Source organism: Perissodus microlepis, chromosome 16 (genome assembly GCF_051167445.1).
Source record: "Perissodus microlepis isolate ML-2025 ecotype Zambia chromosome 16, ASM5116744v1, whole genome shotgun sequence".
NCBI lineage: Eukaryota > Metazoa > Chordata > Actinopteri > Cichliformes > Cichlidae > Perissodus > Perissodus microlepis.
In genome coordinates, this window is record NC_140476.1 from 11,810,019 (window position 1) to 11,824,633 (window position 14,615).

At 40.5% G+C, this 14,615-nt stretch overlaps 1 protein-coding gene across 1 annotated transcript; it reads left to right on the forward strand.

Annotated features, from left to right (window-relative positions):
- Nucleotides 1-299: 299 nt before the first annotated feature.
- On the forward strand, nucleotides 300-14,165 carry asmt (acetylserotonin O-methyltransferase). The gene is made up of 9 exons (XM_084908663.1): nucleotides 300-419; nucleotides 1,077-1,233; nucleotides 1,843-2,017; nucleotides 2,308-2,437; nucleotides 3,264-3,332; nucleotides 5,623-5,741; nucleotides 10,714-10,854; nucleotides 13,198-13,320; nucleotides 13,816-14,165. The coding sequence occupies exons 2-9, from the start codon at nucleotides 1,132-1,134 to the stop codon at nucleotides 14,031-14,033; spliced, it is 1,077 nt and encodes a 358-aa protein (XP_084764789.1). The 5' UTR covers nucleotides 300-419; nucleotides 1,077-1,131; the 3' UTR covers nucleotides 14,034-14,165.
- The last annotated feature ends 450 nt before the right edge of the window (nucleotides 14,166-14,615 follow it).

Here is a 14,615-nt window from a genome sequence, read left to right on the forward strand (position 1 = left end):
ATACTTTTTCCAAAGTCAAGTATAGTTCTAGACCCTTAAAAGCGGTCAACTAAACTCAAGCTCTAATGAAGCACCAGGATACAAAATAACAAACAAACCAAGTATTGATCATTTTGGTACTGGCCAATTTAGGCAATCAAGTGGAACAAACACTGAAAACATATCCAATAACAAAGAAACAAAAACAAAAGCTTTTTTAATAGTTATTTATGTAAAAATCGCTATATTCAAAATAACTAATTCAGAAAGCAAAGAAAATCAACAACGTATTTAAGTTAAATACTCCCCTCCCCATGATGTAGCAACACTTGGTATGTCCCAATTAGCGCTTCTTGTATGTAATAGTGCTCCAGTGGCGGGTAGAAGATTGTTTGGTACCAGCAGACCTCAGAACCCAAGCGGACCCTGGCACAGCTCTGGTAAAACAAGGGAAAAAAATCCGTTGTCTGTCGTATTTTAACGTTGTTGAGCATAAAGTTAACCAAATATGTGCATTACAGATAGAAAGTGCATTACATTAAATACAAAGGGGAAAAAAATCTGGTACAAAACCTTACGTGTGCTGAATATGTTTGTAAGTGTAGTTTGTATCAGAAACTAAGGAGGCTCAGTTATGTTGTATTAAGTCTTGGTTGCTGGCTTTATATTTGTGTGGCTGAGAGTATGACCATCACAGATTGAATGATTAATGAAATTACAATGAATGTGTGCTTCTAAGAAATATGTGGTGACATGGTATCACTTTAGTGCTAATGTATGAAATGTAACCAGCACACTTTGCTCTTTTATGTTCTGTCAAAGAGCTGGCTATCCCACACTGTTGGATTTGGGGTGATGAAATCTTTGTAGAAACTGGGTCTGGTATGAGAATGCAGTGGCTGAGCGAGAATGAACAAGGCAGCAGTATTTTCAGAGTTGTTTCTTTGTCTGACACACTGAGCCCATGCTCTAATCTAGGTTATCTGGCTGTAATCAGCTTAGCCCACTGCTACACTCGTTGCTGCTGCTGGGTGGGCACGCTGTGTAGTTTTAGTCTGCCTCTTTTCTTACCTCCATTCATGCAAACCCTTTTGCAGGTGTAACAACTGAGAAGGCACGGTTCTCTCTTGTCTGGAAGATCGATCTGTGGCAATGGCTGACAGTGAGAAAATGGTTCCAACTAAGGTGTTGCCTACTGCAGACGTGTACCCTAAAAGAATAATGGAGTATATCGAAGGCTTCCTGATCTCCAAGGTAACATGCGTACATCGTATATGTATACAGGTCAAATGCAGACATGTGTTGGATTGTAAACTTGACATTTCAGTGGTGCATTAACTAATTGGTTAATTATGTAACACAAATTCCAACATAATAATCAGTACATCTATTAAACTATATAGGTCTTGATATCGAAAACCATCGCATTCAGTGCAAAGATGCTGCATGCTGAAGCTTGTTGACTGGCAAATTACAATATTTAAGAAACAAAATTAAAGGGTTCTGAAACAAAAGTCCTTATACTTCAAACACTTGTTTGAATAATTGGAGCAAAAAATGCTGGAAATAATGCGAGCCAGAATGTCAGCAAAATCAATAACCTATGTTTGGTATGTTACGTCAAAACAGCAGGCATGTGCCCTTTTTTCCCTTCACCAGTAGTCTCTGATATGTTACGTAGTTCGTGCAGGACTTCTTAGCAGCTCTGAGAGGAACTGGCCAAAAGTACTTTCATCTATATTAATCTGTGTAGATGAACCCAATCTTCCCAATAGAAGTTCATTAATAACATTCTTTAGAAGTCAATTTATTCTATTATCTTGCCTCACCATTTATCTCTATTCTCTCTGCTCACTGACCTAGACATTGTTCACATCCTGCGAGCTGGGTGTGTTTGATGTGTTATTGGGTTCAGAGCGGTCCCTGTCTGCAGCAGAGATCAGTCAGGCTGTGGGTGCGAGTCTGGATGGCACAGAGAGGCTGCTGGCTGCCTGCACTGGCATGCAGCTCCTCAATAGACACCAAGACGATGGGAAAGGTCAGCCGACACACATCAGTAATACAACTTAAGTGAGCCATGTAGCAGTTGTCATTGCTAATTGTCACTTAAGGTTGAACTAGTTTTAAATATGAATGTGGAAGAAAATTGTAATTTACAAGCCCACAATTTAACACTTGTGATCGATTATTGTAATTTATGTCTGGAGATTCACTTCCTACCTGCGCACCTCCCCTTCACATATCACGTCATCTCAAATATGAAGTAAAAGGGTTGCATGCATGCATTCATTCAGTAATTTACTCCACCCCTTCTCCCACCTGTGTCAGTGTCTTACAGTAACACTGAGCAGGCCAGGCTCTTCCTCACACGCTCCAGTCCTTTGTCCCTCTACCAGTCCATCCATTACCATTCCAAAACAATCTACCTCTGCTGGCACTATCTGACTGATGCCGTCAGGTCAGTACACTGAACATCACCACATCACAAGCTTAGAAATGTATCCAGTGTCCAGGTTGAGAACTGCCATCCAATTTAAATGTTATCAAAATGTGTTTTGATGATCAAACCAATTTTCTAATTTGATTTTTCTCAATACTTGACAGACCACTTGCCAAGCACTTAGTGATATTTGTTGCTTATTAGATCATTACCTTTTAGTTTTACAGCAGTAAGCACTTCAGTTTCTATTAAACTGCTTATTTTATGTAAAATATTTAATCTATGCTTTATATAGTGCTAGAAAATTGAACAATGCCCGGCACACTAAAGTACTTCTATAAACATTTAATAACTTTGACACATGCTTGGAGTTTAAGATTTAGTTTGAGAATAAAAGCATACCAAAGTGAGTCAGAAATGAGCTGTGAGAATGTAAGTTTTGACCTCTAGCTTAAGATTGTGGATTTTGGGCTGGATTTCCTGATTTATTTATTTTTTAAACCTCATCCTAAAATTGATTTGATTCTCATATCTGGGGGTGGGCTGCCAGCAGATTTCAGGCAGTGTGACAGAATGAACTGTTGCTGTAGTTCATCTAAAACGCTGAAAAACCATTCAGTGAAGATGCCAAAGGACAAAGACGCTTGAGCAAAATGACTAATTTGATCTTGCAGGAGCTGAACGAAGCATGTGCCACTTACCAAATTGGGATATAATCTTATGAACTGACTGTAAAATGCTCGCGTATCATAGGAGTTGAATATGATTAGTAAAGTCTCATGTAACCAGATAATTGCATGTTATGGTTGTCATATAAAGTAATTCTTTCTTTGCCTTATCCCAGAGAGGGAAGAACCCAGTATGAAAAGGCTTTTGGAGTCAGCTCTGGAGACCTGTTTGAAGCAATCTACAGGTGAGAAGCTCTCTTTGTGGTAAACAGATGAAATGCACACTTTACCACATTTGCATTCCATCCATGTCTCTCCATCTTAAGCCTGTCTGTCAGTTTTGTTTTTTCTCTTTACAAAAACTGTCTGGAATTGATTTGAAGGCAGGTATTGTGTGAGGGAGAGTGAGACAGAGGGGGTGTGGACAGGCAGTGATGTGAGGAAGCTTGGGGCAAAGAGAATGCAACCGCCGTTGTCCTTTAGGACTCGTGTGTTTATAGTATCTAGTGCCCACAGTTTTAACGCTTCACCGATCTGCTGGTTGGCTGTGTTCAGGGGTCACATGCAATAAAAATTCACACTTTGTTTGCTAATAGGTTTTGAGCAGTCTCCCTGAGGCCGTGCACTGTAAATCACTGCCAGAAACAAATGGCAATAAATAAAACATCCTTATGGCATGATTTGCAAAACTTTGATGGTTTATTTTCCATAGGACTGAAAAGTACCAAAGTAAAGATGTCTTTAGTGTAGTAAACCTGGGCACACATTAAGCAGGATATCAATAAAGCTAAATTTTCTTTGTACTAAGTTTTTAGCGTTTTGTACTCTGAAACTGCAGCTGATATAACTGAATAAACCTCATTAACAAAGATGCATGCAAAAACTATGAAGCATATGCAAGTAAAACAATACAACTTTGTGCTGATGACTCTGCAGTTGAATGTTAATTGACTGTAAATGAAAATGCCCTACATGAGAGTTTCTGCACCTGCACACAGTTTAATGTGGAGAAGCAGTTGTTTGTCCCTGCTGATTCCCCCTGTGAATACTGTGGGTAAATTGGTAAGGGGGAAAACAACCACTGAAATCAGTGCATTCTTGGAGTGCTGCAGCAGGGAGCAGGATGATTCAAAACTGGCTGGATGAGTCACTCCTGTTTACTCACAGCCATTTAACCAGTCATGTACTGCACCTGAATAATTTACAGCAAAGTCTCATCTAGAGTTCGAGTTCTTATACTTGAGAAAGCAGATGATTTGGAGCAAACGGGGGGTCTGGCTTTGGCGATCGAATAAGATTGGGATTGTCACAAAATCATGGATTACTTGTAATGCTCTCACTGACTTTACTTGGGTTGGTTGTGGCTCCAAACATGAATGTTACCAGCAGGAAAGTTGTGCCGGTGAACAAACTATAAAATATAATTCATAGCATGGCTGAAAGACATCTGTTTGCCTTTTGGAACTTTAATTTATCTGCCACGATAAATGCCACTACAGTAGATCTGCAAATTGAAAATATGGGCCCCATCAGTATATTGTCTAGGCTCTAAAATGCAGACTAGCTGGCTGGAGTTCTGTGTGGAATCTGCATGTGCTGTCTGGGGATTCTGGCCCTGTGGGGACTGTACTTTATACTGGCTCCAGTATAATGGAACATGGCTCACATGTCTCCCATCAACTGTCAGTGCAGGAATACACTGCAATAGTTTGTCAGAAAACATGACAACACTTGGTGAATCATATTTTAAACATTGCTGCTCAAACTATTCTATTGCAGCCAGGATGGCAGAGGCTGGAGCAACAAAGCCATTAGCTAGGTCTCCAGCAAGTGCAGAGATGATGGAGACTGGGGGATGCTGATTAATATAAGACGGATCATGCAGTTCTAATATCATGATATGGACGAGGACAGAAAACCAGGCTAAGCACATTGTACTCAATAGAACTAGAGATGGGATGAGAGTTCAAGTAAATGTATTCCTCGTGAAGGAAAACGACTGAAGATTGTCGTTGGGGGGCATTCATCATTCTATACCCCAAATGTTTTCAAATTGAAGATGACAGTCTGCTGTTTGACCTCACAGTCATTTCATCTTTTCCCATCCAGTGCAGTCAGTGTCTGAAGCAACAATGATTCACTTTCAAAGTTACTCTTGAGGTCACTGTCGTCTGAAGCCGGTTTGTGCATCAGATGGAAATGGCTTTTGCTACCCTGAAGTTTGGATAAATTCTGTTACAAACTAGAGGCTGTTTGTATGCACATTGCCCTCATGGCAGGGTGGAGTGCTAGTTGATGAGGTGGAGACTCCTCAGAGCAGCAGTAGTCACCACAGGCTCTTCTGTTCTGCCTCACCCTGTCTCACACGCACACAACATGGTGTCCCCACAGGGCAAGACTTTGTACGAGAGGCTGTGTGTGTGTGTGGCAGCAAGAAGCTTCCTTTAGGTGATCGCTTGCAGAAAATGAAGCTTTTGCTACAATGCATTGAGACGATGAAAGTATTAACAATGTTTCTCGTGTGTGTGTGTGTAGGTCGGATGAGGAAATGGTGAAATTTATGCAGTTAATGCACTCCATCTGGAACATCTGTGGTAAGGATGTGGTCACAGCCTTTGACCTTTCCCCCTTCAAAGTCATCTGCGACCTTGGAGGTAAGTTTTCATCTGATTTCCATAAGTCAGTCCAAGTTTGTCTTAACTGAGCAGCTGCTGGGTCAGCCGCACATTTGCAGTGTACGCATCTTTGATCTCCCCACACCTTCTGAGTCAAGGACTTCAGTTACCTTTTATTAACCATGACTTGGCTCTGATAGGATCTGGAAGAAAAAACCTGCGCGAACAACAAAGATGTTTAAACAGATTAATTCCTTAAAAATATTAGCTCAGCTTGAATTCGAGGCAACCCGATCTCAGTTTGTATTTTTAAACTTTATTTATTTATTGGAATTATTTCGGCAGCTGAAAGAAGACTTGGAATGAGTTAATTGGCAACAGGTCGTTAAGATTGAAAAACTGGCCACCTTCTGTGAAACTCAGCTAGGATGCTCTTTTATACTCGGTCTGCAAAGAATTACATTTGCAAACTGGAAAAATCTCAGACTACTCCTCAATGTCAAGACTTTGAACATCTACAGTATAACAGAACCAGCATCTGGGTTAATCTCCTCACAGGCCAAAACTTGGCATTTGTTAGCTGCGATGGTGGTTTAAGTTCTTGGAGCCTGATTTGGCTTATTTGCTGGCATCTTCTGAGTCATACTTGTTTAAAATCTGTAATTCTCTTTGGAAAAATATGAATTAAAGAGAAACCATCTGGCTTATCAGCACTCTTTTCAAATGCCTTCATCTGTGATGATATGAGGGTGGATTAGTATCTGTACTATTGGTAACTTCCAAATCTGGAAAATGAGAATCTGTGCTGAAAAGCATATGCAGATGCACTCCTTAAGATGTCTTTCAGGGAAGGCCTTCTACATTTCAGTAAGATAATGCCAGACCACATTTTCCATCTATTACAACAGCATCACATCAGCACAGAGTCCAGGTGCTGAACTGCTTTGCAGTGCACTGCAGTACTGCTTCTACCAAAACGCTTGACTCATTAAACAAAATGCAGCTTTCCAGGGTTAAGCAGCTAGAATCTCATTCCAGACAAGACTGGAACAACAAATAGTTTTACACTTTACACACAGTCTAACATTTTGGTGGATTGTATTTAACTTGATTCTACAGGTATGGAGACGCATGACAAATGTATATCCTATTAACCCTATCACAAGAAGTTCCCCCACAAACTAGAATTAGGCATAAGCCAGTAAATACAATTGTAACAACTGTTGAACTGAACAGCTTGTGTGCCTTTTTAAAAAAATATGTGAATGTGAAACTAGACGCTGCTCACAGCAGTCAGCTGTCTTTGGATACTTGAAAGGAAGCTTTCTTCACTGTTCTGCGTGTTTTGCTTTAAGTCAGATTTATTCATAGTGTCTTTTGAATAGCAGGTTTCTTACAAAATGTTTTACAAGGGGAGCAAATGGCACAATGAATAAACTTTGAGGGAGAAAAATACTGAACAAACACAATAAGAACAGAGCTTGTAAAGATATGCACGAAAGCCAACCAACAATGGAACAGATCAAAAAGAAGCATAGAGGAACAAATAAAAGGGTAGTCACAGGAGTTTTCTTCTATCCTAAATACTATGAATAAAAGCTGGAAAAGGCTTTTGTCTGAGATATTGAGTCCGTTTCCGTCATGTGAATCAAGCTGAGCTAGGAGCTCAGTGTATTCTCAGCTCTGTACTTCAGTACTGGGTGATATTACAATGCACCAATTGTTGTCAGTGGGCAGAGCCACCTGACTTCAATGTGGTGCTTGCATTAAAATGTTGATGCTTATCCCTGAAAGTCCAGTATTCATGTTTAAGAGAATCTGCGCTGTACAAACTGGGTGAACTACTAAACAGACACTGAACCCATACTGACCTTTAGTTCACTGAGAACAGATGCAACATCTACTTTGACTATCGCTGTACCACAGGTGGCTGCATTGTAGCACCACTACTGACCACATAGGGGCGCTGTGAAGCCAATAAAAGAACAACCTCTCCCACATGGAACCCTACATGTGTACAGTGTTTTACCCACCCCTCTGTGGCTTTCTCAGCATGGGCTTGTATGTTCATGCTTATGCATGATGCTGCATCCCTGAAAAGTGTGTGCTTGGGGAAACGGGAGCCTCAAGGGCACGACTGCAGCATCCATCTAGACAGTCTCACACAGCATCTGTTGTGTCTGTGCACACCTGCTGCTCAGGAGCTCTTTCTGTCCAGCACTCTGTCAACTAGTTGATTTGGTTTGGATTACAAACCACACTGTGTGCACATCTCTGGAAAGAGCCTTCCCTGGGTTTATTTACATTTATTTTAATGTGACATTTAATGGCAATTTAAAAGGCATGTTTTTGTTTAAAATGGATAATCAATTTAAAGGTTACAACCACTGTTAAACCTCTAAAATGTAAACTGCCATCTAGGCAAGACATCTTTCTATATATCCCCCCCAAGGGAATCTCTCTAATGAGAGACTTGCAGAATAAGGTTTTAAGAAACACTATTGTAAACAGTAATGAAAATTATGACAAAACTAGGAAAGGAACAAAAAACAAGCCCCACTATAGCTTGTTAGTGTTTGCAGTTTACAGCTGTTGAAATGTCTGCTTCTAGGCTATGCCACTAATGTGTGAAACGTATCAGGAGGTAGTCGCAGCAAAAAAAGCCAGTTATATTTTCATCTTTATATGTGGCCAAGTTAACTACTAAATCAAATTCATTGGGCTAATTTGTAATGTCTTACAAATTAGCCCAATTCTGGGAATTGGTTTGCATGTATACATTTGTGCTGATCTGAAACTGGTTTGGTAGTGCTGGCTCTGACTGTAGACAGGACATTCAAAAGTAGCCAAATCTTTGTGGGGAAAACATCATTTTCTACCCTGCTGTGGGGATATGAATGTTAAGTCATGTCTTCACTATAACAGACATGTGAGCTGTGTCCCAAACCCTGACACCATTCAAAGTGAATGAGGTTCATTTGGTCTATTAGGAGTCAAATTTAGTTATGTCTAGGTACACGCCTACAAATAAACTAATTGTTTCCTTTTGATCAATGGTAACTGCATAACAAGCAAACTGAAACATTTCAAGCTACTTTCATGTTAATCAATTTGTTTCTCTGTAAACACATTTTAAGACATCAGAATAAATCTGATGGACAGGGTGTTTTAATGTTAGACTGTAAACAAAATCTCAATCTTAAGGAAATGCCACTTGGTTAAAGCAGCAGTGTCATTCTGATGACTCTACTGAAATTAAATTGGTTCATCCATAAAACTGAGGCAACTCTAAATGACAGGCAGTCAAATATTTACATCTTAAGGCCAATATATCCTCACCTCTAACCCCTAGCATGGCTCCACTTCAATTTGCACACTTGTCAATATGCATCTCTCTGGGGTGTATTAGGCCTTCCCCAAAGGAAATCCTCTTCAGCTCCATCCCCCAGCTTGAAAAAGACCTTCTGGTTTATAAAGGAAAAAGTAATTATGCTGACGCTTGTTCTGAAAGCTGCTCCAGAGCAACAGAGGCATTACTTGACTGTTCACAGGCTGAGCAGTACTCCCCATTGTGAGGGATGTGCAAAATAAAGTTGCCCCTTCAGTGACTCTTCTGTGACTGCATTGGATGCAGATGTAGTCAACAATATCCAGCTGACACAATACTGCTGGGGTGCAAATCAGAATGAGTTTGATGGATTTAAACTGTCCAATGAACAAAACTGCATTCTTTATAATTTTTATTTAAATGACCATGTCGACAAAAATTCAGGAAACTTGCACTCATGACATTTACTAGTTTAAAATGCAGCAATAACTTTTGTACTGCTACAATCTCAAACCGTCATCAAAGGATTTCATTAACAAACTGAGACAGTCGGGTCAGCTGGGGGGGGACTCCAACAGCATATTGTGTTTGGTTTTGCTTCCCCTTGTTGCTCTTTGATTTTTCTCCTCTACTGACCCCTGTTTGATGTGAGCCAAATATGGTGTTAGGTGGGTGTTTGTAGGGGCTATAGAAAGCTCTGTAAGAATACAGGAGGAAAGCTCTACAGGGCTAGATGGTTTGGCATATATGCCCACAAAACACCAGCCTGAGTCTGACTGCCTTTGTAGGTTTGTGTAAAGTGAAATCCTTTGAGAATATATGAATGAGACTCAGTGAGACAGTGAGGTAGAATACAGGATCAATCTAACTTTCTCTTGTCCAATCAATCTTTCCATATCTGTCACTCTCTCAATTTTTAAATTCAGTTTGCTTTATGAGGCATAATTGATGGTAGTGATGCTGCCAAAGCCTGAAGTTGAAGGATTCATATTTTCACATTAAGTCATTGGTTTCCACCCATGTGCACGTTTGTTCATTTCCTCATTTCAAAGCCTCTTCCCATCTCATCAAGTCCGATTTTCAAAGTTCTCAGAGGAACACTAATGGCTTCTTTTGAACTCCTAAATGCTAATGTTAAATGCCCACCGAGGATGCCTGCATGCTCATGTTTAGCTGGTCTAAAAATTTGCTTGCTCACCATATCCTCACCGGTGGAAGGGTTCGACCTACTAATGGCACTAAAGGAAAAGTTGGACCATCACCAAAGTGGAAAACAAAGTAATCCTCTATGCACTTGAAACATTTGTCTATCCAGCCTAAAGAGACTTCAATAATGAAATGAACTGCTGTGGAATTTGTGCACTGACTGTTGCTTGAGAGAACAGGCAGCTTGCATAGCTAAAATGATTTCAAATGCATTCAGCATAAAGGTTGATATTCAGATGTCTAATCAGACTAAAACTGATTAGTCGAATCAAGTAATTTGTTCTGCTCTGCTTTATTGGCATGAATGTTAGCTGAACCATATTCCCAAAGCCACCGCATACAAATCATGCAAATAAATAACCGATTCTACCTGAAAGCATCTGTTCCGCTTGTATGACTGCACTCTTGAGTGATGCAGTCCTTTTAATGAAGACTGTATTCATTGTGCTGCAACTAATGGTAATTCTCCCTCTCCAGGCTGCAGTGGGGCATTAGCCAAGCACTGCACGTCAGCCTACCCAGAATGCACTGTGACAATCTTTGACCTCCCCAAGGTGGTGCACATGTCAAAGGAACACTTTATCAAGGAGGATGACCAGAGGATAAGCTTTCATGAAGGTAACACCATTATTACCTATCGAGTAAGTCTCAATATAACATGTGTTTCTGTTATTCGTTTTTTTCTTTCCTTTTTCTTCTCAATAGATTGGTGTCCATAACATAATTCACATCTGTTATTGACAAGCAGTCTACATTTGGATACACTCTCAGCTCTTGTGTTTACATGTGGTTTTAAAAGGACTCATTATCTCAGTTCTGTTGCATTTTGATAAGATCTAAATATGCAAATTGCATAAACAGAGTAAGGGGTTGTCAACAAAACTGGCTGATACTGAGGTTATGGAAATTAAAGACAGGAGCTATGTGACCATCCCAATGAAATGACAATGAGAGTTTTGTGTAGCTAAAACTTTTTCTTCAGTTCTTACCCAAAAGACATCAGTGAACTATTTCATTTTTCTAGTTGCCATGTTTCCTTGTTCACAAAAACATGGATTCTAATTTGAATCTTTTTCATAATTCTGTTTAAGTGACTTTTGCGAAAACAAATTCTCCAGCTTTTTTTTTTTTTTTTTTTTTTTTTTTTTTTTTTTTGAAAATAGTTGAAGGTAAACATAAAAGCAGACATTTGGTCAGTTTTCAGCAAGTTGACTTCACCTGCATAATATCCAGCTCGGTATCCATGTCGGCCAACTCTAAATATACACTCACTGGCTACTTTGTTGGGTACACATGGTAGGCCGTGGTGTTTCAGTGATGCTTAGTTGGTACTAAAGGGCCCAAAGGGTGTCAAGCAAATATCTCATACACATTACATCAGTCTGAACCACTGATCCAAAGCAGGATTCAATTTTATTTATACAGCGCGCCAAATCACAACAGTCGCCTCAAGGTGCTTTATATTATAAGGTAGACCCTACAATAATGCAGAGGAAAAACCCCCAAATCATATGACCCCTATGAGCAAGCACTTTGGCGACAGTGAGAAGGGAAAACTCCCTTTTAACAGGAAGAAACCTCCGGCAGAACCAGGCTCAGGGAGGGGCGGATGCCTGCTGCGAAGCGTTGGGGAGAGAGAGAAGGAAGACAGGATAATAGATATGCTGTGGAAGAGAGCCAGCGATTAATAACAAGTATGATTCAGTGCAGAGTCTTGAATCATAGGATGGGTTCATGCTTTCATGTTTACACAAAGTTCTGTGCCTACCCTTCCCAGTAGATCAGCATTTTCGGAATGCTCAAACCAGCCTGTTTGACACAAATGGCTGTGCTGCATTCAAATCCTTTCTCCAACATTTCTGATGTTTGAACTTCAGCAAGGGCAATGTCTCATTGGATAAAAGCATTAAGTTACTTGTGATTGGCTGTCTAGAGATTTAACAAATAGCTGAACAGGTGTACCTAACAAAATGGCCAGTAAGTCTGAACCATATTGGCCTGTAATGCCTGTCATTACTGCGGAATGTCTTAAAATCACTGATCTCAAAACAAGCAGAATGAGAATTTTGATGTTGTCAAATGAGACTGTCATTCTCCCAGAGTTGGTGTGGCATGCTGGAAAACATTGGGTAGAACACTAAATTTTTACTTCCTGCTTCCTTTTTTAATGTATATTGTTACCTTCAGCACAGCAGCTATTGTAAGGCAGAGCGCAGGTTTGCAGCAGATGGCAATCTTAAACCCAGACACAAAACTGCTTCCTGCTGTTTTCCTAGCCATCATGGTGTTGAGCACAATGGAAGCTGTGACATGGCCTTTTTAGGAGTGTTGGCCTCAGTGTGCTTTATTTCATAACTTGCAAATATACTGACACTCTTACAATGGGCATAGAAAAAAATTGTTACTGCTTGCACACTGATATTACAGCAACGGTGCTGTGTTGGCAGGAAAATAATTTTTCCCTGATAACTATCAGCACAAGACAGCAGCTGGAGATATGCTCTAGTAATTTTTAGGTTGCATGCATTTTATAACGGACATCATCCTTTAGTAGTAATTAGGTTTGAGAATGTAAACCACTAATCGAATCATGTCTTACTACTTGAAGGCTTGTCAACAGAATTATTAATTACATGGAATAATTAAATCAAAGGGAAGCACTTAGCCTAGTTTGAGTCACTAACTCGACATACTCGTTCCACCAACACGTATCAAACGTACACTTTTAATCATGGCCGCTCTGTTTACTGCTGCATGTCTAGATGCATATGGCTCACCTGTTCAGGAGCATCCTTTCCACTTTAGCATTGACTTATAGGGTTAAATTCAGAGCCTAGAACTCCCATTCACATAATCTATTCTTTAGAACTGGATGACTGAAATGCAGCTGTGTCTTAGGAATTCAATGGAGGGAGTTTTAAAATGTTCATATGGATGGATATGTTTTTCTTTCTTTCTCAGGGGACTTCTTCAAAGACTCTCTACCAGAAGCTGAACTCTATATTCTGGCAAGAATCCTCCATGACTGGACAGACGAACGCTGCGTAGAGCTACTCCAGAGAATCTATAAAGCCTGCAAACCAGGTCTGAGCATATCTGAGTGTGAAAGGGATGAGCGCGCTTCTTTCTTTTTTCTCTTTTCTCATCTGCTTGAAATGAGACAGCAGATTGTATCCCACAATGCAGCTGATCCCAGAGAAATCTGTCCTTCTGACTTTGATCAAAGTCAGACACAAAGCAGCCGACTCTATCACAGAACAGAGGGCCGCAAAAGAAAAATGAGAAAGTCGGGATAGTGAATGGTGTCACAGTGCCAGCTTACAGAAGGAAGTGGGGTTTAAAAGCAGACCTGGGCCCAGATTTGGCTTATGCCAGTCATTAACCATAATCACCATCTGAAAGGTGTCCCGATGTAGCAACACCTAGTAGGGGTCATCACATTGGATCGACTGGTTTAACGTGTGTGTGTGTGTGTGGTTATTGTTTTTTGGTCTTGCAAACCTGTCACTAAGCTTTGCCAGGACACTTTATTTAAAGGGGGGAAAAGAACTGAAGCAGGTATTTTTATCCCTGCTACAGGAGGTGCTGTGCTGGTGGTGGAGGCGCTGCTCAGTGAGGATGGTTCTGGCCCGCTTACAGCTCAGCTTTACTCCCTGAACATGCTGGTGCAGACGGAGGGCAGAGAGAGGACAGATGTTCAGTATGCTGCCCTGTTGACTGCTGCCGGATTCACCAACATCCGGCACTGCCTCACTGGGAAGATCTATGATGCGGTGCTGGGACACAAAAAGGCATAAGATGAAGAAAAATGGATGCTGTACCAGGAGTGAAGCCTCACATCACCTGTGGGGGGGGAAAAATCACATTCCTTTCCTGTGTGTTTTCACTTTTCCCATGAAATTTCAAAATGAATAAATTCTTCAGCATGACTACAGCGTCCCATTTCTGATTGCATAATCAAAGGTTTGACTCTAGATATTTAAACTAAAGTCCTTGATGAAATTTCCTGTCATACAGATTAATGTCCAAAACAAGTTTCTTAGAAAGAACAACAGGTGCCCTGCATGCCACTAGTAAGGACCATAAAGAAGCTGAAAAGGTCTCAGAAACAAAGCAAGGCTTGTCTCCAAATTGGAAACTTTCTCCAGACTGCTCAATCTGAGTCGTATCTGTGATGTACTCATTTTAAATCCTGTCTATAGTCGGCGCTCCAAGTGAAAATCTTAAGATCTTCAGCTCTGCCTCCCTTTTGTCACTGCCTCCAAACCACACATCATAGCAGGGGTGTCTATCATCTTGCAAACCTTCCCTTTCACCTTTGTTGCCATCCTTTCACAGATCACCCTTGACACTCATCTTCACCCACTACACTCTGCCTG

Coding starts and splice junctions, on each gene's coding strand:
- asmt (XM_084908663.1), top strand. CDS start 1,132: ATGGCTGACAGTGAGAAAATGGTTCCAACTAAGGTGTTGCCTACTGCA. Junction 2,438..3,263: donor TATCTGACTGATGCCGTCAG/GTCAGTACACTG, acceptor GCCTTATCCCAG/AGAGGGAAGAACCCAGTATG. Junction 10,855..13,197: donor GAGGATAAGCTTTCATGAAG/GTAACACCATTA, acceptor TTTCTTTCTCAG/GGGACTTCTTCAAAGACTCT.